This window comes from Notothenia coriiceps, unplaced genomic scaffold (assembly GCF_000735185.1).
Source record: "Notothenia coriiceps isolate Sejong01 unplaced genomic scaffold, NC01 NC01_scaffold00004875, whole genome shotgun sequence".
Classification (NCBI taxonomy): Eukaryota; Metazoa; Chordata; class Actinopteri; order Perciformes; family Nototheniidae; genus Notothenia; species Notothenia coriiceps.
Window position 1 is genome coordinate 156913 of NW_011337576.1, and position 25362 is coordinate 182274.

Consider the following 25362-nt stretch of genomic DNA (forward strand, 5'->3'; position numbering starts at 1 on the left):
CTAGTCCTCTCGGACCTAGACTAGCTACTACCGTATGTGGCCTGTTCTCTCTCTCCTAGCTAGTCTGGCGACTCAGACTGCCTCTGTGTGGTCGTAGATGTCACTAGTGGGGACTTCGGCTTGGCGGGAGAGAGTACCAATCAAACTATTAAGAGTGAATATCGGCCGATAATGATCAGCGGCAATCGATCGGAGCATCCCTAATTATTACCGGACATTTTAACCGGCAGGTTTTGAATTTACCGTTTTTTAATACATTTTACCATCTAAAAAACGATAATTACCGGCTAACGGAAACCCTGCTCCAGACATGTATGCATATTATCACATATTAAGCAAGATAATCAACAGGTGAAGTTCATTAATTTTGCCATACTCATCTGAAGTGTGAAGATGCATCAGTTGAAGGGGGTGATTTTATAAATGAGAGAATCACTTCAGAAAAAGCTAGAACCGACTCAAGCCTGTGTGACTCCTCCTGCGCTGTCTGAGGTCGGAGCGGGAATGTTTGTTCAAGAAATCTGACACTTCACTGCCAGATTGAGGACTTGTATTATCTGGATGTGTGTGCTTTTGCAAACAAGAACATATTTTAAAATGAACATTAATACTGATATTTAAAATGGAAAACAGAGAGTGAGAGGGTTGAGGCAGAAAGTGACCGAATACGATAGGAAGTGGCCGAGCATAAAAACTAATGTTGAACATAAATCTTGAGCCTGGACCAAAGGAAAACTGAAACAGCCAATTCTAAACCCAGCAGCAGGCAAAGAAAAGTAATACATTATGTCATAATTTGCATCAGCCAATGTCCTGACAGGTTGGCTCTTTCTTCAAAGGGAGCTGAGGTGTGTTGGATTTGTGTTCTTTGAAGTCCACAGCGCTGTCACGAAGCAACAAAGAGATCCCCCCCGTTCATTCAGCTATTCTCATTTATCCTTCTGTCTCATTTTTCTGCTTTTTTCTTCATGGTCCAGTCGGCACGTGCACACTGCTCTTCAACCTGGTCTCCTCCCTAGCCATGTTCTGTGTGGACCCCTCGGGGGGAGTTGGCCTGGGACTAGCCATCCTTTGGGCCCTCCTATTCACCCCATGCTCCTTCGTCTGTTGGTACAGACCCATGTACAAAGCATTCAGGTTTGTACCACCATCCACATGAAAAAGCCCAACAAAATAAAAAACAAGCTAGCCCAACGCAGATTTTTTTTTTTAATTGATAATTCGGTCTGTAAAATTATAATAAAATAAAAAATGTGAATCCAAGTTTCACAAAATCCTAGGTAATGTTTTCGAATGTCTTGTGTTGTCAGTTCAAAACCCAGGAATATCAACTGTAATACCTCATAAAACAACAATGTCTTGTGATTACCCTGACCAAAGTATTTGAAATTCATTTAAAATGGCACTTCATTCTAATGGAATCACTTTAATTTTTGTTCAGTTAAGAAACAAATATTCTTTGTTGCATCACAGATAGGACCCTTATTTTTGTGTGAAAATCCTTTTAAAATATTAAAACAAGCTCTATGTTTCACTTCTCTTTCTGTGACTTTTGTCCTCTAGGAGTGACAGCTCCTTCAATTTCTTCGTCTTCTTCTTTATTTTCTTCGCCCAAGTGGTCACCAACGTCATCATGACTATTGGTATCCCTGGATGGGGTTTCAGGTATACTTAAGCATTTCTGTGTTGTACAGACACATGGCTCCTTTCAGTTTCTGTCCTCTGTTCATTACTCTGTCTCACTGTCTCTTCTCCTCAGCGGATGGATCGTGAGCCTGGCTGCTCTAAAGACCAGTGTCCCCGTTGGTGCGATCATGATGCTCAATGCCGTCTGCTTCACTGCCCAAACCGCCATGGGGGTCGTCATGCTGCAGAAGGTGATAACGGAATATAACACATTTTACATGCAGTGAAAATAAACGGCTAGTGACACAAATGTAGGTTTTACTTTTGACACTAAGTACAGATTTGAAAACTCACACACAACTCGTTTAATATAATACAAGTCTTATTTATCCTGTCGTATGCTCACTACTTATCAATTACATGCAAAAGCTTACAATTTAAAAACCTTGCGAAATGTTTTATTGAGCACTCATTCTGTGTGGTAAATTCTAGGGAAAAATATGGAAATTAGATTTGATAAATGCAACATTTGAAATCCATATTTTTTAAACATAAATGCAGCACAATTATAATATATTTATTAATGTAAATTACTACAAATTAATAAGCGGAAGGACAAGTAGGTCTAGGTAAAAAAATACTTAAATAATAAATGCTTTCATCAGGCTACAAACTACTGTTAGACAATTTGCACTATATATCTCTCGTGGAAATACTTGCACCCATTGTACCCAGGTGGTCCACCTGTCATGCAGCAGTCAGCAGATAACAAACAGTCTGAAGAATAGCCTCCATATCAGGTTCTGCGGATCATTTTCCGCCTCGCAATGTGCATGATATGAGGATGAATTGCTTCATGTATCGGGTGTCAGCGTGCTATTGCTCTTCCCCTCTTTAGATCCACAGTCAGTACAGGCAGACCGATGCCAGCTTCCAGAAGGCCCAAGCCGAGTTCGCCACCGGAGTCATGTCCAATCAGGCGGTACGCCAGGCCGCCACCACAGCTGCAACCAGCGCTGCCCAGGGGGCCTTCAACGCACCTCGATAGAGAGGCACGAGAGGGGCTGGGAGGGTGAGAAGGAGAGCCCTCTCAGCTCGATACAGATCTCTTTGGTATTTATTTCCCCACAGGTTATTAGAATTGGTCTGTATAATTACCCCTGAGCATCTGGACTTCAGGGCTCATGCATGAGACAGGTGGGGTTCTCTAAGTTCAAAGGGTGTACAGGACAAGTTAGCTACATTGCCAAACTAGGAGTCAACAAATGTGTTGTGTTGATTGTTGGAACGGAAAGATGATACGAAATGTGAAAAAAAATAAAGGCTGAAGCTCTATGAAACGTTAATGCAGGGAACATGCTTTTTTATGGAAGGACCAGCTGTGTGCCATGTAGGACAGTGTAAGCCTGGATAGTTGCCATTTTAAATGAACTGGATGTACATTGTGTTTACAAGGAGCCATGTTTGGGTTGGAGCTGACCCCTGATATAATGCCATTCTAACAACTAATTTCCCTGTTGCTTATGTGTAAATTAACATGTTTTGTTATTATTCCAAATAAGAATGCCTATTTACCTGTTTGCCAAATCCTGTCATACTGGAAAGATTATGAACTTGTGTTGTTTTGGTTTAAAAAATATCTGTCACTGTTCTGTTGGTGCTGCTTGTGGTTTTACGATTATTATTACATGTTACTGTCTTGGTTTTAATAAAAATATATTGTCATGCTTACTCATAACATACACTACCCTAAGTTATTATTGCCTTATCTAATTTACATTTACATTATACGTTATAAACAGGATTATATGCCAGTACGCCTATTGGGGTCAGGCATAAGGGAAATAAACCAGAATAGCAAGACATTTAATTTATTTTGCATTTGGAGATCGAAGTTGTAGGCTAATGTTCGCACATAAACATTCCAAATGTTGATATTTTTTTCTCAAAATATATAGCAACATATTTTTTGTATGCCTGTCACAGAGTTCGACTTTTCAACAACATTTTCCCTTTATTCTCGACATGTTGACATTATTCTGAAATAACAAGTGATGCTTTTCCTACTCTCATTCCCCTCCTTATGCTTGACCCTAATAAACTTCAAGGTTCAAGGCTTTTATTATTAGTACTGTAGTACTCATACGTACATAGCTACGACGATGAAAATCTTTGGTCACAGGCTTTTTGATATTGTATTTATGTTTTCAATCGGTCAAACAGACCTTTTTAAGCAAGTTTAGCATGTTAGCTCACACCTTAACTGACATGTTGTCACTGAATTTGCGTTGCTAGGAGACTGCTTGTTAGTAGTAGCAGTAAAAGTCAGTTAAATTAAAAAAGGTTTAACCCATTTGTTGTTTTTAAGAAGAGAACACGCATTCAACTACACCATGTGTTATTCTCTGGCGACACCCAACACACTTTAAGGAAACTACACCCGTGATACAACAACTTGTTGCTCTTAAAGCTCTTGGCTTGTTTAGGCATCGTTGCAGGAGAAAGGTAAGCCCGATTTACTAAACCACAGATGAATATTTTTATCTTTTGCAAATATTTCTTTGATAAACATGACAATGTGTGCTGGCTGCTCGGTAAAGATATTAATGTGCCATCTGCAGCCTTCCTTCTGACGGGGACCCTCAGTGACCCGTCGGACAGCCGTGAGTGTGGGACTTTTATGGGCTTCCACACCGACGTCAGGCACCTCGCGTTATCGTGAAGATGGCGGAGGCTGCGGAGACACCACAACACCGTTTTTTCTGTCACTGCTGTAAAAGTGAAACAAAGCCCAAACTCCCGGTGAGTCACTTTGAAGAGTGTCTTTATTCCAAGGTTTCTGGTGCGGATCATTCACGCGGCCATCGAGGGACGGATTAGCATTTTAAAAGCTCTTTCTCTTTTAGACTTGTTCAGTTTACTAATATATGTGTTCCCATCACAATTTGTATGATTGGAATAACAAAAGTACACACATGACAGCCTGTTGGTGGTTGTTTATGTGTGTAAAGCATGCGCCAGGATCTTACATTAGAGAGAGAGGGATTGAAATCTGGTGATTCACGTTGCCATATTTAGCAGCACCACTGTTGGCAACTCTCTGTGTCCAGTTGTCTTCTGTCAACTGCGAGAGAGAGGTAGGAGGGGCTGTGTGGGAGTTTCCACATGCACCAGGAGCGCTTTCCCCTTACTGTTACATACCACAGAGCCGCAAATAGGTGGTGCCTTTAACCCCTGCACCCGGTTTGTTTTGTCCCCTTTTGTCTCACTAAAACCCGTCTGAGAAACACAACTTTACTTGAACTGACTTAGTTGGAGATTTATTTAATTTATTAAGTCGGAGGAAATCTCCATTGAGTGCATGTGTTGCATAGATGGCACAATTACGCACGTGTGTTTGTGTTTATATGCCTAAATAGCCAAAAGTTTATGGTGACCCCTATGCACATGAATTTGTATGCTATAAATTAATGATACTTTTTGGCATAGGGTAAAAGAGATTATATGTGACAGGTCCCAAGCCAGGATCATGAATACAAGGACTTTGCAATAACAATGTGCCTATTAGGGCTATGCCCGATACAACAAAGTATGGTCAATCATAATGACTTGGAATTATATGATATGTTGATACATAAATGTGAGTGTCAACATTTACTTGTATACATATTTTCTCTTCGAGGATTTTGTCTGTCCCAGATGTGACTCTGACTTCATTGAGGAGGTGTCAGAAGACTCCAGGTACAGCTCGGTCTTGATGTATACATTCACTGTTCTTAAAGTTGACTGCTTGATAAAAAGGTTTTGAATCATGTTACCAAGTATTAAAATGCATGATGGTCACTGTAGTTAGTGCCAGTGCCAGTCATTTTTGCATCACTGATTTTAAAATGTATTATTATTTTGCTGTTTAGTCTCCTGCAGAACAGTTCACCAGTGTCCAGTGAAGACTCAAACTCGTTGTTTTCAGAGGTATGTCCTCACATATTTCACTTACTTAGCATGGACACTCCTCTTTCTCTAAGGCTTTGTGTGACACATTTCTTGGCTCTGTTCCTCCAAGTTATGGCAGCTGCTGTTCATGGAGCGGTCTGCTCTGCTGTCCAATCCGCCCTCCTCAGAGTCGGACCCAGATGACAGCGAGCAGGTATCGTCGGGTCAGAGCTGTCCCTCCCCAGTGATGCCAATCGCTGCTGAGGCCGCAGAACCAGAGTCTCCCTCCCCATCTGAAGAGGAGAGGTCGCCCAGGCCAGACCAAAGGCCAGCAGTGGAAGGGTGTGTGGACACGGTATACAGAAAAAACACCATGTGCTGAACTCTGACTTTTTAAAAATCTTCAAGTATGCTTTTACGTTTGACAGTTATTTCTCCCTTTTGATGTCTTGATTACATAAAAGGTGAGATGTAGAATGTCACTGTGGTTTGGCACATCTATTCATTCAGACATTTTTTATTAAAATCAAAGTCAAAGTCAACTTTATTGTCAATCCTCTGTGTTAACAAATAAATCAGAGCACCTGAAGGTTTTATACAATTTCCAGACAGTTTTTCATTGTGTACAGATCCTCATATAATTGCTTCGCTTCAAAAAGTGATCAAACACTTTAATAGGCTCCAATACTTTATCTATAACATTAGACCGAGGAGAACAGCTGCATGCATCCTGGGTAAATCATAAAGGCGTGGCGTGAATTGAAGCTGAATAAAATATGTGTTGTGAAAGCAACCCAAAGCAAACATCTGCTTTCTGTTTGTGCCCTTTCAAGGATTGTGCAACAGTTCTTGACCGGCCTTTTTTCCAACAACGGAAACCCCGGTGCTGCACCAGCTGCCCTGTAAATGCTTTTAACATTTTCGATTCACATCATTTAATTTGGATTTTCTCTAACATTGTGTGATAACCTCTCTCCCTCCCCCTTCTCTCTTGATCTCCTTATGCTTGTCTCTTTAGATCTAGTATGCTACAGTTGCACTCAAACCCTGGAGATTATGCGTGGGGTCAAGGAGGTCTTGACGCTGTCATAACAGAGGTCAGTCATATTAGGGGAAGGGATTTCTAAGGTTTTTGTTCAGTTCAAGCATGGTTCCCTTCTTTTACTCCTTCCCTCTCCATTAACCTTTTAACATGAAACACAAACCCCTCAAATTCTGTAACCATCAAGATACAAATTGTTCTTTTTTTTATCCGACTCATTTGTGTGGACTCTGTTTCCCCTCTCTGCCCCTCATGTCTCCTCGTATATATCCATTCTCTTTGTTTCTTCTCCCACTCACCTAGTTGTTGGGACAGTTGGAGAGCACAGGTCCGCCCCCTGCAGAAAAGGAGATGATCTCATCACTGCCGACAGTTTGCATCTCTCAAGAACAGACAGGTAGCAAACCTAGCACGGCATACTGCACACCTCTCTTTCCTTCTCATATATTTTTTCCCTCATTCCTCTCATCTGTTTTTCTATCTAATTTTCTCCTCCTTTCTTCCCCTATCTCTTCTTGCCTTACCTTTGTTTCCTCATATAATTAATTTCCCTTGATATCTTTCCTTCGCTTGTTTCCCCTCTAATCTGTCCTCTCTTGTCCATCTTGTCAATTGCCTCTTTGCCCCCTCCTGTCTCTCATTTCCTTCACTTCTTTTCCCGACCCTTCTATTTGTCCTTCCCACCTCTACTTCTTTCCTCCCACCATTTGTTTCCTCTTCCCAACTCTTCTTACTTCCTCTATCTTTTCATTTCTTTCCTTTCCTTCCATCCTCCTTCCATTTCCTTACCTCCTATCCTTTGTTTCCTTCATCTTTTTTCTTTATCTCTTCCCATTCCTAGTTAATAATGTTAACAATGTTTTACTGTCCTGGATGCTCAATTAGACTAAATTATATTAATAATATAGCTTCACTTATTCAAATAATCAAGTTGGAAGTACATTTAAATGAAAAAAGAAACAGAAATATAAAGAAAAGTAATATAAATATGGCAGGTAGAGCGTAATCAAGTTTTATATAGTCCGGCACTTTTTCATGTTGTGTTGTGCTAATTTGTGTGTTTTTGTAGAACTGTTTGAGCTTCTAAATATGTATTCAAACATCATCAAACGTTGTTACAGAGAAATTACAATTAAAAATTATAGCAAATACAGGCCTGTCTTGCACATTTGAGTAGTTATGAAGCATCCCAAAAACATTGACTGGGTTTTTTGTTTCTACTCTCTATGTGTTTCTGTTTTTCTTGCACACTCTCATACATTCTGTTTCTGTTTTTTTCTCCCAGACTGCAGACTGGAGTGTCCAGTTTGTAGGGAGGAGTATACATCAGGGGAGTCTGTCAGGAAGCTTCCCTGCCTCCATTTCTTCCACAGTGAATGTATAGTGCCTTGGCTCGAGCTGGTAAGGGCGATGAGTGGATGTGGTCAGTGGGGGTTTGAAGCCTGGTTAGATTTGCCATGGAGGTTTTAAGAGTGTGTCACACATCCTGACTTCAGTGCTGGGATGACAACACAGAAGCATTTTTGTTACCAAAGGATTTCTCTGGTCTGACTTTTGCTTATATGTTCTTTCCTCTCCCTCTCACAGCATGATACCTGCCCAGTGTGCAGAAAAAGCCTTGACGGTGTCGACAACAGCCTCCCCCCCACATCAGAACCCCCAGAAGCACGCTCCATCAGGACGGAGCAACAAGAGAAGCAGGCCATCTGAGAAATGGGCCAAGCTAATATTTACTTCATTTGATGTTTTCAAGAGACCTATTTTCAACTGAGACCTTTCCCAGCAAACCGACTGCCTTTAAATTAAAAAATCAAATGCAACACAGTCATTACTTGTAGCTTCCACTTTCACTTCAATCATCTCTGCTAAGGGATTTGATGTTTTCTACTTCACATTTTTTTGGACTTCACACAAACGATACGTGCAGTGTGCAGGTGTGGAGATGATGTGTCCTTCTCTACACTGGCTCAAGATTCAAGATATTTATTGTCATATGCACAGTAAATACACAGTTACACCATACAATGAAAATCTTACTTTGCTAGTTCACCCTACGCAAGTAAAATACAGGAATATAAAAATAAATAAATACTTAGAAAAAAACAATAGGCACATACGTAGCAGCAGTTTAAAATATATTTAAATAGTATATAAATAGTTGTATTGCACATGGTTCACTGCACGGCAGACAACAAGTGCACTATGCATTGTTAAGGTAGTGCAAATGGTGAGTGTCAGTGTGTCTGTGTAGCACTCACAGTGCAATCAGTGTGTGTGTGTTTTTGTGGGGGGGGGCGGGGGTTAGAATTGGCTTCGATCAGCCTGATGGCCTTGTGGGTAGAAACTGTTTGTCAGTCTCGTGGTCCTGGATTTCAGACTCCTGTAGCACCTGCCTGATGGCAGGAGAGTAAAGAGTCTGTGCTGGGGGTGTGTATGTCCCTGATGATGTTGTGTGCTCTCCTGTTGACCCTGGTGGTGTAAATGTCCTGAAGTGAGGGGAAGGCTTCCTGTCCCAAGCAGTGCAGTTTCCTGATTTTCAGACCATCTATTTCTATTGTTTATTTATGTTTTGAATAAAAAGGCAGGCAAAAAAAAGATTAAGTATTTCCCTGTTACTTTTAAGTAATTGAATGTGTTAAAAGAATTGTATTGTATTGAATTGTAATTGTTTTGATTGTAAAATACTTTTAATTTATTGTGCACTGTCAAGAGTGGACAACATACAGTATCTGCCTCGGAATTTTTCATCATTAGAGATGTGCACCATTAGAGTTGTGGTTTTATGAATTACTTTTAAATAATGAACTAAACACAGCTGAGCTGCCAGATGTCAAAATTATGAAAATAGTTATCAAGTGACACTTTTTCATCAAGGCCCTTTGGATGAGTTCTTGCTTAAATTATGCAGGTTATTTTATTTTTCCACCCATTTTGATTCAGTGTTGATCTACTTTCTATATTCATATTTCTATAGAATTCTGTGATTTCCACCCCCTGCACTTTCTTTTTTTTCACGTTGTCCACTCTTGAGAGTGCACAATAAAATAAAGGTATTTTACAATCAAAACACAACTCTTTTAACACATTCAATTACTTAAATGTAGCAGGGAAAATATGTAATATTTTTTTTGCCTGCCTTTTTACTCAAAACATAAATAAACAATAGAAATAGATGGTCTGACAATCAGAATTACTTCAATTAACTTACAGTAACATGAGGAAATAAAAAGTAGAACCAAGAACCATGCACAATAAACCACAATCAACTATAGTGAAACAGATACCAGCTCCTTCATAAAGTTTAATTATTCTTTCTTATGTTTTCTGGAACGGAAACATATTTGCAGAACTGTTTAAATTGAATGTAGAAAATTCAAAAATGTCACTCATCCCACAGAAATACACACCTGCCTTAAAGTGGTCTGTTCATACTTTTATGGTCCTCGTCCTCTGAACTAAAAACCAACACGGTTACTGACTGGCAGCTTTTTGCCCTGTAAATAACTATTGTCTGTAACTATATAGAATCCTAGGGTTTCAACAGCCCTGACCTAATACACAGTATGATACTGTGTTCTCTTAAATCAGCTTTATCAACAAGTCATAGCCATAATACAGACTTATATCTGTGTACTGACCAATTTGGATGATTAATAAAGTCATTTAAATAAGCTAAATTATGAACACAGCTCTGGATTTGGTAGTTTTCTTTGATTTGTATGATAATACATTTTACTTTTTGACAGTCAACTAAACAAAAGTTTAAAAGTTGAAGTCGTTGGTCAATTGTCATGGGCATTTCTTTTCTTCTTCTTTTTTTTTACCACATTCTCACATTTCATAATCTTATCAATAAGTCTGAAAAAACCACCGCACGAAAACTATTGATCATTTTCAGTTATAATTGTTTCTATTTTGTGACTTATTAATGATTAAAGCTTGTTTATAAATAAGAAAAAAAATGGGAAATGCACATATCCCAAAACCACAAATTGAAACATTTAGCCTACACATACAACGATATGTAGGCCTATAACATATTATATAACCTGATCGATTAGTTGATTGATAATTTCAGCCCGACAGAACAGAACAACTAACATCCTTCTGGAGCTGATTTATTTATAGGCTGAAGTGCTCCCTCCTGTCTGTATGTACTACATACAACATTATATTGACATTCGGCGCCGCCACTTTGACAGTTGACTGTTGCATTCCAGCAATTGGGCCAAAACACAGCGCTCCGTGCAACCAACAAAAAAGTGAACTAATCATAAAAACAGACATTTTTTGTCAATGACCAGGGACCGCAGCAACCGCGAACGACGACCGACATTTGCTCTCTTCTCCTCCCCTCCGCCCGTCCTCCTCCTCCCTGACTCCCTCCCTCCCTCCTCTCCGGGACTGAGAATGCCCGTGTTGTACTGACACAGTAGCGATACGGGCTGAGTAGACATGGAGGCCCGATTAACGAGAGAGGCCCGTGCTGACACATCCAGGCCCAGCTAACGGTGTGTCGGACAGGATTTTGGAGCATCTCGGGAGTTTATAACGGATACCAGTCGCTGTAAGGAACAAGGATTTTAACAACGAGGACGAAGGAATAGAAGATCCATTTCGGTTCTCTGTTGATTCAACGCAAGCCGCCATTTTGTTGACAGTTAGTGTTTTTTTTAATAACCTACACTGCGCTGCATCTATTATTTTCTAATCACTGGAATTTAACTCCCCGCATTTTTTACGTGTGGTTTTCTATCGATTTAAGTGTGCGTTTGTGTTTGAATACACGTCTTGAGGTTTTTCTGTCTTAGCTGACATGCTAGTGCATCGTTAGCCGTCGTAGCTGGGATGTAGTAACACGAGTGCCTACGAGAATGTGACGGAGATGAGAGATTATGTGCATCACTTGTCCGGGGCTGTGTCATATTCACTCGCTATACACTAATTGCTTGAATGCTGTAGGCGTTTGCTACTGATTTGCAGTTTACACACAGTGTAAATTAAAGCTGTGCTGGGCGGAATATGCCTAAATCGTCTTCAAACAGGCTGCTGATAGATGGCTAGTTAGCCGCTGCCAGTGCACAGACTGTCTATTATTGGACGGATTGTAGCTACTAGCTTGTTACAAAATAAACACAAACCTTGCACAATGTACGGGTTATAATTAGCGCCGAGTAACCACGATATCCTCATTACGTCACCGCCCTGTCTGCTATTATCTTTAATATCATGGAAATTAATATGTTGGGGGGATGCTTTACATGGTGACACTCAGTTTAACACATCGCAACTTTGGGTTTTGGAGGTGGCAAGGTTAACAATATCTCTTTTTTGTTTGTGGCCAACCGCTCTGTGCTTTGATTTCTGATTTGATTTGTGGCTGTGTTCAAGATTATTATCTTGTTATAACCTATTTGGCACGTTTAAAAAGACAAAACGTGCTGTGTTTTTCTAGCTTGAATACTTGGGACAAAATACTCTCCTCAGGTTAGCTTTAGCTCATGGTGCTTGCATTAGATATATTGCATTGATCATAGCTCAAATCTGACGTTTTTCATGTTTTGGTTTTTGGCAATTCAGCTCTTGGAAGATAAAATATGTGGCCCCCACGTTGATACACGCGAAGGGAGGACACAGAGCCAAATAATGTGAACACCGTTTCCGGACAATTACAAAGGTGAGTGAAAATCATCTGGCATATGAATAGACATGCTGATTTATAGTTTACTGTTGATATAATGGTTTAAGAATCAGATTGCTCACTGTTAGAGTTAACATTCCCTTCATCCGATTTTAATGTTTAAGCACAAGTTAATTAATTCCCAACTGCATGCATTGCAGTGTCACCTTAACGGCTTGCAGAGTCTCTGAGGCCGGATTTCCTTTCGATTGACAGTAATTATGCGTATGACTAAACGGGAATGGATGTGCTGAGTGAATATGAGTACATTAAGGGGGATGCGGTCGCACATTCGCGAGTGTTGACTGTACAGGAAACCGAAAGCAGATTTGGCTTGTGCAGCCCTCCTCAGGACAGCCACGTTTTCTGCGCAACATGAGGGAAAGTCTAATTAATTACAATGTTATGTAGAGTATTCGTAAGGACTAAATAACTGAAGGAACTTCATCCAACTTGCAGGGTGTTGCTCTGATTGACACCTGTCACTCCGGTCCGATTTATTGCATCCTCTACTGCAATATTCGAGGTTTACACATCTTTCGTTTAAAGCCACGGTGTGATGGATTTATGTTAGAGCACATCCGCTGTTAGGATATAAACTAATGTTACTAGTTAAGAAATGTGGCTGTTTTCCCCCCTGATCATGGATCTGTATCGGTTTTATACAGATGGAGTAAAAGCCCTGGATATGACACGGAGCTCTGAGGGCAGACGCCAGTCCTCATGTTGATGATGTGGGGGGTGGGTGGTGTTGGATACTATTGCCATGGCCAAAGGGAAATCAGCAGTTATGAACAACGTGTGCAAAAGTGAGGGAGGGAGTGAAAGGAGGGAGGGAGTAAGGGGAGGAAAGAAATGCGAGGGGGCGCGGGAAGTTGTTTACTACGTTCCTGCCTGCTCTGCTATTTCTTAAGGTTGAGGGCCTGATATTGATTATTGATTCTCCTGTTTTTCATTTTAATTTCTGACTTTTGTTTTATATGCCAGTCGTTTTACTTAAACTTCTGGTTATTGCTGTGAAGGTAAAGCAGACAACATACAGGCATGACTGATTTCTGTCTTTAAAACCAGTAGTTCTGTCATTCGGGTGTTTTTCGGTATGACTATAAAGTTGATATGCCTGCAGTGTAGTATTAACTTCTACTTAAATACTATACCGCCCAAACATGATAATGATATGCTTCAGTGTTACGGCTTATCAATCTCAAATTAGAAAACGGTTCAGCCCACTGTCATTTACAGGAGAACAACTGCCAGTAAATATATCTGGTTTGGCTTGTTAGAGGTGAGAGGAATGTTTTTACTCCCCCGGGCGACTATTCTCTAGACTTGTGTCAGTAGCCTCTTATAGAGTAAGGTACTACAGTGGCTTATTTTTGGCATAGCTGCTGTCAGGCAGCGGAAGCAGCTAGTATCACTGCAAGCGCTTAGTATAAAAGGAGAGAGAGGAGAGCATTTGTCTTTCTGTTGGAGAAAGACACCGGGAACAGAGTTAGGGGGGTTGGTGAGTGAAATGTGTTTTTTATTAAAGAAAGAGCACAGTGACTTTGTTAGTTTGTGCGCTGCTACTACTGCTTTCAAGTTTGCAAAATAAAGAAGGAAGAGGACCGAAAAGCATAAAGAAAACTGTGAAAGGACACAGAGATTGATGGAGTGTTAGAGAAAAGAGGGAGGTGTGATCTGAGTGTGGTATGTGTAGTGAGGGGGAGTCTGCACAGTTTTGAGGCGAAATGGAGTGAGTAATTGAAGTAAACACAGAAAAGAGGGCGTGGGGGGGAAATACAGGCCAGTCTCCAAAAATCTGGTAGAGTTAACTGTGTTAACTGTGTGGTCCAACTACTGTTTTCCACTATCATCATCTAAAACAAACATTGTCTAAGACTCTTTGTAGGGCAGTTTTTTTTGTCTTCTGGTCTGACACTTTAGTGATGTGTCGACTTGTATGACTTTCCTTTGGCTCCATTAAGTGGCTCCTTTAGTGCTCTCCACTAATGTAGGGCGCAGAGAAACCGCCGGCACATTGACGCTCTATCACTCACTCTCAGTTGCTGCTGGCGAGGGCTGGGAAAGGCGGCCGGATCCTCTGTCTAGTCCCAGAGGGCTCAATGTGCTGAGGTCACAGTTCTGAATTGCCTCCAAATGACTTCACCCGGAGAAAGCACCTGCTTGGGGGCGAATCCGCATTAAATCACTCAGTGGCCACGGGGAGCTGGAGACAACTTCATTGAATCGGACTGTCCTCCATGGAGCACAATTAAGGAACAAGCTTCTCTCTGCTGCTGCTGTGCTAACATTGGGTATGAGCACTTTGCCACCATCACAGGCACCCAGTTCACTCCAACTAATGAGGGACTTTAAGGGATTGCTCAGTTGGCATCTTATCCTGTAACACCTCGTAAGGATGTGGCATCACTGTGGAATAAACTATTGACTTTGGACATTAAGGGCTTTGTGGACAATTCGGTCCTTGAGCCTAAAGTTAAATATTTCAGGTAGGAAAGCTTCAGCTTTGTAAATAGGTCACAGGCTGAGGCGCTGAGGACGTACACTTCGTAAAAACTGACCCAGACAGGATGAAGGACACCCTCTAACCAAATAGATGATAAAACAGTTTGCCCTCTGTCTACGTTTCCAATATCATTCATTATAAGACATTTTATACTTCTCGGTTGCCGGGCACGGTTTAAAGCTGTCAATGTGTGGTTGATGTCTTGTGTTGTTGTGCCGATGATTAATGTGATTTTTTTTTTTCATCCTCCCTTTTCTTCTCTCTCTCTCTCTGCTATACCTGTGTTTACTCTGACAGTCGAAGGACGGAGAAAGAGGGCTGGACAGCCGAGGAAGGGAGAAAAGCCACTTCAGAAGAAGGAGAGCTTCACCTTCAACGTTATCCCCTCCCCCCTTTCCCCCTTAACCCCTTATCCCAACCCCCAACAAAAACTCTACCTGGTATCCACAACATCCCCTCCCTAGTTAACCTGCACACCCTGTAAAGTTGTGATGGATCCGAAAAATCAGATGGGAACTACAACGCCACCCCCTCTTCTCTCAGGTGTTTCCTCGGTGGAGCGAGAAAAGGAGGGAGGGGGTGGAAAGAATGAAGAGGAGGATGAGAAGAAGAGAGACAGGGAGAAGGAGGGAGCTGTCACCGCCGCTCCTGGTCCTGGAGGGGCAGGAGCAAGTGGGCCAGGAGGCGCCGGGGGTGACCAGTCCCATTTCTCCATCAAAGAGAGCAGCCTGTCCGAGGGCAATGTCAAACTTAAGATTGGCCTTCAAGCAAAACGCATGAAGAAGCCCCCTAAGATCCTGGAGAACTATGTGTGCCGACCAGCATTCAAGGCCACTGTGAGGCACACGGGCCGCGGAGGAGGCGGTGCTCGTGGAAACCGTGCAGCCGCTACTGGTGATGGGGCAGGCGTTCAGAACCAGAGTCCTTCAAGTGGCAGGGGAAAAGATAAGGAAAAGAGTCCAAGTGCCAACAAACCAGCCTCCTCTTCTTCTTCAACCCCCTCTGCTAAAGTTCCCACGCCACCACCTCCTGCTCCTCCCCCCACCAGCACTACCACCCTGTCTGCCTCCCAAGTGAATGGGAGCGCTCCGACAAAAAGGGTAAGGCGGGAGAACATGGTCATTATACGTAGTTATCACCAGTTATCACCAGAGGCTTCTTGTGTAATTACTTTTTACCGTAACGCTCAGTATTGAGATAACTTGTATTGCAAATTTGAGATAAACTTTTTCAACATCTGTCTTCAATTTAGTTATTGCTGCAAAATTGGATTGTCAGGCAGACAAACTCATTAATGTTGCATGTACTGCACCTGACCACTGAACTGTTACAGTATACATAGTTCAACATAACTGAAAGAAAACATTTTTAAACTAATGAAGTGGTATTTTAAACAACGCAACTTGAACAAAAAAGATTTGCAGCATTTCAGAAACTGTTAAATAAAAAAAAGAACTCTTAAACAAAATACAAAATAAAAATAAAAGTCCTCCTGCTGGCTATGTAAAATAAAACATGTTTTATTATTTCAGTGAAAGAACGTCAGATACTTGGTGACTAGTACCAATACAATGTAGTATAGTTATCATTTGTACATTTACCTTACTTCCTAGAAGTGTTATAAGTCAGTCTTGATTAGGTCAGTGGTCCACAAAAAGTTTACCGTAGTAATCACCATGTTGGTGCACAGAGTGGAGCATAAATTATTCTTTAGTTTTCTTTGTTTTCTCTGTTGGCCTGTCCCTATTTATCATGCCACTGCCCCCACTGTCCCTCCGTCTGTGTCTCTGCACGGCCATACCCTCCCCCCCCTCCCCTGCATGACCCCCTCTCTGTCTGTCCAGCTCTGTCCCCAATCTGACCCTGATAAGTGTTATTGAGTTGAGTCTATAACTTCCCCCCTGGGCATGCCCAGGGAGCTGCAGACAGAAAATCTTATCAATGAATTGCAATACTATAGAAATCTATTTCTGATTAATAAATTGTACTCCTAGGTAAAGGTCAGATGTGTTAGGTTCGGTAATAGCAGTTCACTATAGCAGCCTTCAATTTATGGCACCTCAAATTTGTTTTTGGGTATCAGCATATGACTTAAAAATGTGTTCAAGTGTTTCGATAAAAAAACGATATACGTACATCAATACAGTCCATTTAAAAAAATGTCATTATTAAACATTTCTTCCCAGTTACCTACTATTTGTTCTATTTGTTCTAGTTATTTTATAACTTGTCGTCTCTTCTTTGTTTTTGTGCAGGGTTCACCAAAGACTGATGGCAAGTCTGACACAAAGCCAGACACAAAAGCAGCCACCACCACATCTGAGAGACCCCTTAACCTTCACCGCCCTCCATCGGACAGCAAAACTCATCCCTCTGGGAAGAAAACACCAATCCCCCAACCCAACCCCCGGACATCTTCACCTTCTCCATCACTACCTGCATCAAAAGAACCCAGCTTTGAAGCTGTCAAACCTCCTCAATACAACTTCAGCACTGAAAATCAGAGAGACAAGGAAAAGGGTGTTCCAAATTGGGGAGCCCCCACAGTCACTGAGAAGTTAGCTCAACTCATAGCAACTTGCCCACCATCAAAGACCCCTAAGCCAGCTAAACCCACAAAGATTGACCCCGCTGCTCCTCTTCCCAGCTCAGGCTTTATGGCCCCGACAGCGAAGCAACGAGACAGGGCTATGGCCAATAGGAACACATATTCAAGAATGTTACATCTTTCCCCACCACCTCCTGTGTCACGGCCACCTGGTCGGCCCTATGGTTCTAGGAACAAAGACAATGGTATGGACAATTCACCCTCCCTGACACCTTTGAGGACAGACGAGACAGAAGGGGCTGGGAAAGCTAGTAGCAGCAGCGGTAACAGCATCAGCAACAGCAGTAGTCGCAGCAACAGTCCAGCACTCGCGTATGGGAATAACCGTCTGTTGGCTATGTCAACGGACAGCAACAACGACAACATCAACAGTAGCATTTCTAAGTCACAGTCACGCCCGGCTCACGGCCAACCCCATAACACGTCTTCGCCAGCTTGTCCCATTTCATCCTCTTCCAGCACTTCAGCTGAGCAAAGGACGTTGAGTGCAGTGAGTCACCTGGGCTCCCCTGTTCCTTCACAAGGACACCATGCACGAGAGAGTCCTGCCTTGGCAGAGGAAAGCAGTGCCAGTGAGAGAGAACAGGACAGTGACAGCCCCAGAGACTTAACCAACTGCCCTCCTGCAACAGGAACAGGAAAGCCAGAAGGGAAGGACAGGGGGCCTAGTAATCAGTCACTGAGAGTTGAGAAGAGCTCTAGTCCAAGTAAGCGCAGTCCCAATCGGGATAGTAGCCGACCCGGTCGGACTATTAGCCCCCCTGAGGCTGTAAGACATAGGGCGTCTTCTTCACCAGAGCCAGATGGTGATGAAAGCCCACTAACACCTCTGAGAGATGATTCCCCAGATTCATCCATAGACTCTTCAGCGGAGCAGGACCACAAACCCCTTAAAAAACGCAGGGGAAGGAAACCCCGCTGGGGCCGTTTAATGGGTGGGATGCATGAAGGAATAGCAGGCCACGACAGTCCCTTTGAAGAGAGCCAAACCGACTTGCCTTTATCTTTAAGCTTGGAAATGCCGTTACCGCCAGTTAAGAGACCCGTGGGCAGGCCTCCGAACCCAAATAAGATCAAACCAAATCCTGTGCCACAAAGTCAAGGGTCACAGCTCTTTGCACCACTGGCAAAGAAAAGAGGAAGGCCGAAGTCCAAAATGCCAAGGCTTGACGCTCCGGCCCGTGGTTGCCTTCCTAACAAGCTTGCCCCCTCCAAGGTCTTTTCATCTTTACTGAAGTCCAAAGAAGAGCAGGATCCCCCTGTGCTTCACCCAGAGGTGGACCTTAACCCCCCTAAACCTATGCCCAGAAAACGTGGACGCCCAAAGCGCCTTCCCCCTACCTTACCCCAGGAGGGTCAGCCTCCAACGTTGGCTCCAGAGGCCGGGGAAATTGGAGAAAAACGGTTCCGGAGCAAAGGAAATGGGCAGCTAATCATGAAAACTATTATAGGCAAGATCAATAAAATGAAAAGTATGAAACGGAAACGTATTCTCAGTCAAATCTTGTTAGGCCCAAGACCAGAAGACTCGCCTAAACCCAGTACGGTTGCTGGTTCTGTGGAAGCTACAACCCAATCATTGTCCTCCCTTGCTGCTTCTTTTGGGGGGAAACTAGGGCCACAAATTAATGTCAGTAAAAAGGGTACAATATACATGGGTAAGAGGAGAGGCCGTAAGCCAAAATCGGGGTATAACGCCACAGCTTCAACACCACCACCAGAACCCTTCTTATCCCCGAACACCACTTCCCCTCTCCATCACCATCATTCACAAGTCTTCCCCTCCCCCTCCCTCTCACAGTCTAGTGGGGGCCACAGTCCCATCAGCGATGCCAGCTTTGTGGAGCCTGGTTCTGTGCACTTTGCCAGTCACTCTCACTATTCTAACTCCCATCATAGCCACAACACATTCTCCTTCCCTCCCCCAACCTTTTCGGCCCCTAATCCACGCAACCCAGGGTTGGGCTCCACATCATCTATGTCCACAGTAGCTTCACAGAAAAAGGCATCTTACCGGGGATACCATCACCACCACCACAACCATTACAGGCAGCACTACCATTATCCTAAGCTTTCCCCTCCCAGGCCGCTCCATCCTACCTCCCCTGCCCCCCTCACTGAACTAAAAGAAGCCACTCCGTCACCAGTCAGTGAGTCACATAGTGAGGAGACCGTGCCCAGTGACAGTGGTATAGGAACGGACAATAACAGCACCTCTGACCGGGGTGAGAAAGCAGGTGGCTTGGGTGGTATTGGGATGCCACACGGGATGGGCAGTAAGTTATTAATGCCGGGGGTCATCGGTTCAGCTGTGGGTCCAGGGGTGGGCCTTAATTCCAGAGGCAGGCGGCGACACTCCGCTGTGCTTTTGGACAGTCCCTCACCCTCTCCATCACCACACGGGGTGGGGACATCACCCGATCCCAGGAGACCTCACCCAGCAGCTCCAGCCTCCTCCTTAATAGGACACAAGGAGAAACATAAGCACAAGTGCAAACGCCGCAGCCCACGGTGCCCCGGCTACGATAAGCTAAAGAGACAGAAAAGGAAACGCAAGAAGAAGTACTTGCAGCTGCGCTCCCGGCGGCACGACCCAGACTTTCTTGCTGAGCTGGATGAGATTGTTGTGAGAATTAGTGAAATACGGATAGCACACCGTACCACAGGACACCGGCTCGGCAGTGGAATAGGCATGGCAGCAGGAACAAGTAGAGGTCCAGGAGTGGGGAGCAGGCCTGGTGGGTTAGGAGGCACAGGCGGCCCGCCACCTCATCATTATGTTCACAGGGACATCCTGCCTACAATCTTCAGGGTTAACTTCGGCAGCTTTTACTCCCATCCTGCATACTCTCATTGCGACCCATTGCACTATGTTCGTAAACCAGACATGAAGAAGAAAAGGGGGCGGCCTCCCAAAATGAGGGAGTCCATGTCTGATGTTCCCTTTTTACCTGGGCTTGGATTCCCACTCTCCAGCGGGGGCTTCTACCACCCCTCCTACAGCGTTCCCTACTCCTCTGGGCCTCTGGGTTTGGGCTATTACAGAGGCTTTCCTCCAGCTAGTGCTCTGTATCCACACCCACACCACCAGTCACAGCACACAGCCCCCTCCCACCACTCTCACCACTCACCCTCTTTCCCCCCTCCTCCCCCCACATCTTACATGCATCATCACCACCCTTCACATCTCCTACTTAACCCCTCTAAATTTCACAAGAAAAAACACAAGCTGCTTAGGCAGGAGTACCTGGGAGGAGGAAGGTCCCCTGTCCTGTACCCACCCATGTCCTCTGAGCTTTCCTTCAACTGGCACCACAAACACAAACACAGACACAAGCACAGAGAGCGCTGTGCGGAAGAGGACAGAGAGGAGGCAGCGAGAGGAGGATCAGGGAGCCGGGCTAGTGCAGGGATTTCTGACAGCGGAGCATCAGGGAAAGCAGAGCGAGTTGGCAGTTTAGGAATGGCGGAGTCTTTACAACGATGCCGCTTTGGACGGGACACAGCCAGCACCAGTGCCAGCAAGCAAGCTGCTTCTACATCTGCCAACTCCCCTTCTTCTTCCTCATCCTCATCTGCAGAAAGGTACAAGCGCAAAGAGAGCTCCATGTCCTGCCTCGGCCCCTCAAGGCTCGCACTGGGTAGCACCTCAAAAGGTCACCATCCAGTAGAGTCCTGGTTCAGGATGGGGGGCAGCTCTAAGGCAGACTACTCTAAGCTTTCACGAAGTCAAGTGTCACCTGGCCAGGGTCCCTTCTCAGAAGGACAGCCTGAAGACCCCGCAGGCTGCTCAGACAGTGAGGATGAGGAGCCTCTCAGCCCAGCAGTGGATTTAGAGCCTGGATCCCATGATACTCCAAACCTTACTAATCTTTTTGCCTCTGCTCTCAACCGCACTACACTGAAGGGGGGCAAGTGCAGAAAGACTGAGGCAGTCACAGAGAGCTCAAGCTTCTCACGCGTGGACCGACCGATAAGGAAGGACTGCTCGACGTCAGCAGAAAGGAGAGACTTGGGTAAGTCTAATTTGTACTGAATTCAGTTGTATCTTTATTAATGTGCTGCCTACATTACGACATTTCATGATGGAATTAAATATTATAAGTAACAGCAGCATCTGCATTGTTAATTTTGAATTAAGAAAAGGCTGTATAAGATGCACTAAGAAAAGCAGCATGGAGCTATTTGCTTTCATTTGTTCTTGAATATTCCAGTATGGGGTGCATTGCATCCTATAGAAGTCATACGCTTTTGCTCACGGCAAATTACATTTGCCATTGTTTAGGGTTATTGGAGTCAATTTTGCACCAAATTTGTTTTCCAAAACTAGTTCTGTGCATGCAGTTGTATCAAGAATCCTGCGGCTGAAGTCGGATGAGCCATTAGACATTGCCATATGGCACAGCAAGCGGACATTCAGATCTTGCTTGATCTCAGCTCAGTGAAGCATGTGTATCTTCCTTAAATCCATCATACTACTGAGGAGTTGCGTAGTGGTTACAGTTGGAACCAACCAAACTTCAGCCGTGGTTAGATCAAACGGCACTAGATAATGATCTGCTCTGGATCTACAGCCCTCCCATCTGTACAAAGAAAATACTAAGTGGATTGGGCCAGTTATTACAGTAAGAGAAAAGCTCTCTCGACATCCCCTGTGCATACACTGTCTGACATTTGGTAGCTCTTACTAGTGGTTACAGGCTTGGCAACAAAAAAAGCATGCGTAATGACTTAAACTGGCTCCTCTGTGAGTGTGGATGGCCGCAGTTGGCCACAATTGATATAGCATTCCAGCCAGAGCAAAAGGGGTGGAGTGTTTTGTTAACATGCTATATTTATCATGTATTCATCAAAAGCCCATAATGTAAGGCCTGGTCCTGTACTTTAGTACACCCAGCACCTGGGCTGAGCTAATGTTGCAGATTTAAGACACAGGGCCTCACCAATAGTCTTTATCAGTGTGTCCCCTGGCAAATACTGCTGTGTGTAAGCATTTGTAGAGTGGGTGTTCGTGTTTATGTGCATGTTAGTAAGCAAGATCCGTTTAGGAGGGATGGGACCATTAAGGATTTTACTGCAGATTGCAATAAAAGCTGGTTGATTGTATCGAACTATCAATATTCTCACAAGTAACTTGAAAAAGCCATCTTGCCTGCTATCTTGGTAGAGAAGGGAAAAATAGAGCCTCATTACAAAACAATCTGAAATGATCTTGTATGAAAGACACAGGCACATTTTTTATAACTTTTTATTTATTTGTTTGTTTAATTTATGTATTTTTAATGATGTAAGGGGACCTTATGTTTAGTTGTATCTGAAAAGCAAAAAGAAAGTTATAAACAAAAAGTTATTTCACTATGTTTTAGTGCCATTTTAATAGTTTAATGCATATGTTGATGGTCATAAGGATTATATAGCAATTTCAATTAATTTGCAAAGAAAGCCATAACATGAACATTTTATATTGTCTCTTTCCTCGCTGTAAAGTACCCAGCGAGGCTGAATGGTGAGGTTCAAACCACGCCAGGGTAATCCTGGATTAGAGCTCAGGATTTAGGGTCAACCAGCGGTCGCAGACTGGAATGGGAGAGTAGGCCATGGGACGGTGTTAGAGGAGATGATGGAGGTAGATAGATGCACGCTGACTGAGGAGTATTAGTTGAGAGTGAGAGCAAGGGGGATAAAAGGACTGTAAGAGGATAAGTTGCAGCATTAAAGAGCAGGTGTGAGGTTTCCATCCAAATGTTTTTGAAATTTCAATAATAATAAAACGCTGTTTCGTTATTAGTGTTACTGCTTTTAATATTCAACCTGCATGATAACCAATCGTGATTACAGGCCAAGGCATTTTCATGTCTTTCTGCGTTACACATTATTCACAATACATGTGCAGTGATTATCTTCTCTTTTTCTTTGACTAGGGTCATCAGGTATCCAGTCAAGAGGCATTGCCCTCTCGCCCCCTGAAGGGCCCGAAGGATCCATGCACCACCGGCAGCAGCACCATCACCAACCTTCACTTTTTCACTCGCACAGCTCCGCCTCCTCCTCCTCCTGCCTCTCCCCCTCTCAGGACTTTAGTCTGGATGCCACCCTGCCCCACCACTCCTATCGAGCACAGCCATCCAAACACAGCCTCCACCACGTCAACAAAATCCTGCGTGCCAAGAAGCTGCAGAGACAAGCTCGTACAGGAAACAACGTGGTGAAGAAGAGGGGCCCCGGACGTCCTAGGAAATACCCCTTACCATCCCCGCCGCCATCCCCCCAACCGGTGGTCGAGTTGAATCCGACCCGGCAAAGGGACAGAGGGGCAGAGCGGCCCGTGGGGGGGCGAGCGTGGGAGGAGGACACTGTGACAGAGGCTATTGAATCAGTAGTCCAGGGCCAGTGCAGGAAAAGTCAGAAGAAGACTCAGTGGGACGGAGGAGAGGATGAGGAAGACGAGGAAGAAGAGGAGGACGGGGAGGTAGAAGAGCCTGAGGAGCGGTTGCCAGATAGAGAGGAGAACCTGGGCAATCTGGCGGCGAGGTCCAAAGCTGGGACAGGAAGAAGCTGGCTTACTCAGGAAGAACTCCAGCAATTTCGTGGGTATGCAGGTTTTCAATCCTAGTACTAGGGCTGCTCGATTATGGCAAAAATCATAATCTCGATTATTTGGGTCAATAATTGATATCACGATTGTTAAACACAATTATCCATTTACTTTTAAAACATCCATTTATTGAAATAAATAATGTGAACAGTATGTTTTTGAACTGCAAAAACCCAAAAAAGAAATTAAAAAAATCAATAATCATTTTATTTCGATTATGTTGTTTTCATAATCGTTGCAAGCCAAAATCGTAATTGCGATTTAAAATACGATTAATTGAGCAGCCCTACCTAGTACTGACACAGATTTACACTGATTGTACGAAAGGCAACATATATGAAATCCAGTCGCCACTTGAAACCTTGTCATGGTTCCATTTTAGCTCAACGGAAAGCAAGCCAGATGGCCACTGCTCCCCAGAACCCCCAGCGCCCGTCCCAGAGGAACAAGCTCCGCCCGCACCCATTATCACCCAACGGGAGAAGAGACCAGCCAGACCTCCAAAGAAGAAGTTTCAGAAGGCGGGACTTTACTCGGATGTGTACAAGTCCGAAGAGTGAGTTTCTAAGAAATCCTAAATCTTCTGATGTTTATTTTACATGTCAATGCACCAGTTTAACTTAAGTCAAACTTTTTTTTAACATTTCTGTTCCAAACCATGCAGCCCCCGGAGTCAGCTCCTGCAGCTAAAGAAAGAGAAGCTGGAATACATACCTGGAGAACATGACTATGGATTGTTTCCGCCTCCAATACATGTTGGTGAGTCTGTTTTTTAATATACCTGACAAATCAAAGATATTTTATTTTCTGGTGCCTTTTAAAAGCTTGATTGTGTCAGTCATGTTGCTTTTTAAATAACTTTAGTATTTTACTTTATATTAAAACCTTTTAAACAATCATTTGCGTTAATGTCAATTACCTTATGCGGTGCTTTACCTAATCCATTTTCAATTCAATTTCTGTTCATTTATCTCCACAAGTCCTCTATCCTATATATTTTTTATACACTACCTAACATTGTCTATGTCTGGCTGGTTCTGCATCAGGCCCGTTTCTTGTAATGGCCTTCCTGCCAGCTGTGAGTAGGATTTTGACCAAGTCATTACCCTACTTCAAAACCACTTCAGTTATATTGCCCTTGGAACACAATATAACTCAATGGAACACTTATTGGAGTTTAAATATCCTAAAACCTCATTTAATACTGAATCCACTCTTTTCCAGAATGGCTTATTTTGGGGCTAATCCAAAAGACTGATGCATGATTTGCATCTGTTTGGCCACATTGCCTCCAGAATGTTTATTTGCTTTTTATCTTAGGAGTAATAAAGAAACAATTTAGATTTTTCCAATTAAATTCTCTCCATTT

General features: G+C 43.4%; 3 protein-coding genes across 5 annotated transcripts in view; all 3 read left to right on the plus strand.

Moving 5' to 3' along the window:
* The window catches only part of LOC104942650 (secretory carrier-associated membrane protein 3-like), a 4473-nt gene extending 1105 nt beyond the window's left edge, over window positions 1–3368 (plus strand). Inside the window, exons 2-5 of the mRNA XM_010767899.1 lie at window positions 849–1137; window positions 1564–1665; window positions 1760–1877; window positions 2525–3368. Of these exons, the coding sequence (XP_010766201.1) occupies window positions 849–1137; window positions 1564–1665; window positions 1760–1877; window positions 2525–2674 (659 nt within the window). The 3' untranslated portion in view covers window positions 2675–3368. The remainder of the gene's footprint in view (window positions 1–848; window positions 1138–1563; window positions 1666–1759; window positions 1878–2524) is intronic.
* Window positions 3369–4042: 674 nt separating this feature from the next.
* Window positions 4043–9510, plus strand: rnf115b (ring finger protein 115b). The gene is made up of 10 exons (XM_010767891.1): window positions 4043–4131; window positions 4248–4428; window positions 5309–5367; window positions 5541–5598; window positions 5690–5901; window positions 6393–6461; window positions 6578–6656; window positions 6905–6998; window positions 7887–8002; window positions 8189–9510. Exons 2-10 carry the CDS (start codon window positions 4351–4353, stop codon window positions 8309–8311), a joined length of 888 nt encoding a protein of 295 aa, XP_010766193.1. The 5' UTR covers window positions 4043–4131; window positions 4248–4350; the 3' UTR covers window positions 8312–9510.
* A 1525-nt stretch (window positions 9511–11035) lies between these two features.
* The window catches only part of ash1l (ash1 (absent, small, or homeotic)-like (Drosophila)), a 31530-nt gene continuing 17203 nt past the window's right edge, over window positions 11036–25362 (plus strand). For 2 of the 3 annotated variants that reach the window (XM_010767892.1, XM_010767894.1), the window contains exons 1-7: window positions 11036–11261; window positions 12182–12278; window positions 15088–15890; window positions 17046–21414; window positions 23320–23989; window positions 24376–24549; window positions 24658–24752. In XM_010767892.1, coding sequence (XP_010766194.1) covers window positions 15282–15890; window positions 17046–21414; window positions 23320–23989; window positions 24376–24549; window positions 24658–24752 — 5917 coding nt within the window. In that variant the 5' untranslated portion in view covers window positions 11036–11261; window positions 12182–12278; window positions 15088–15281. The remainder of the gene's footprint in view (window positions 11262–12181; window positions 12279–15087; window positions 15891–17045; window positions 21415–23319; window positions 23990–24375; window positions 24550–24657; window positions 24753–25362) is intronic. The other variant, XM_010767893.1, reaches the window with a different exon arrangement.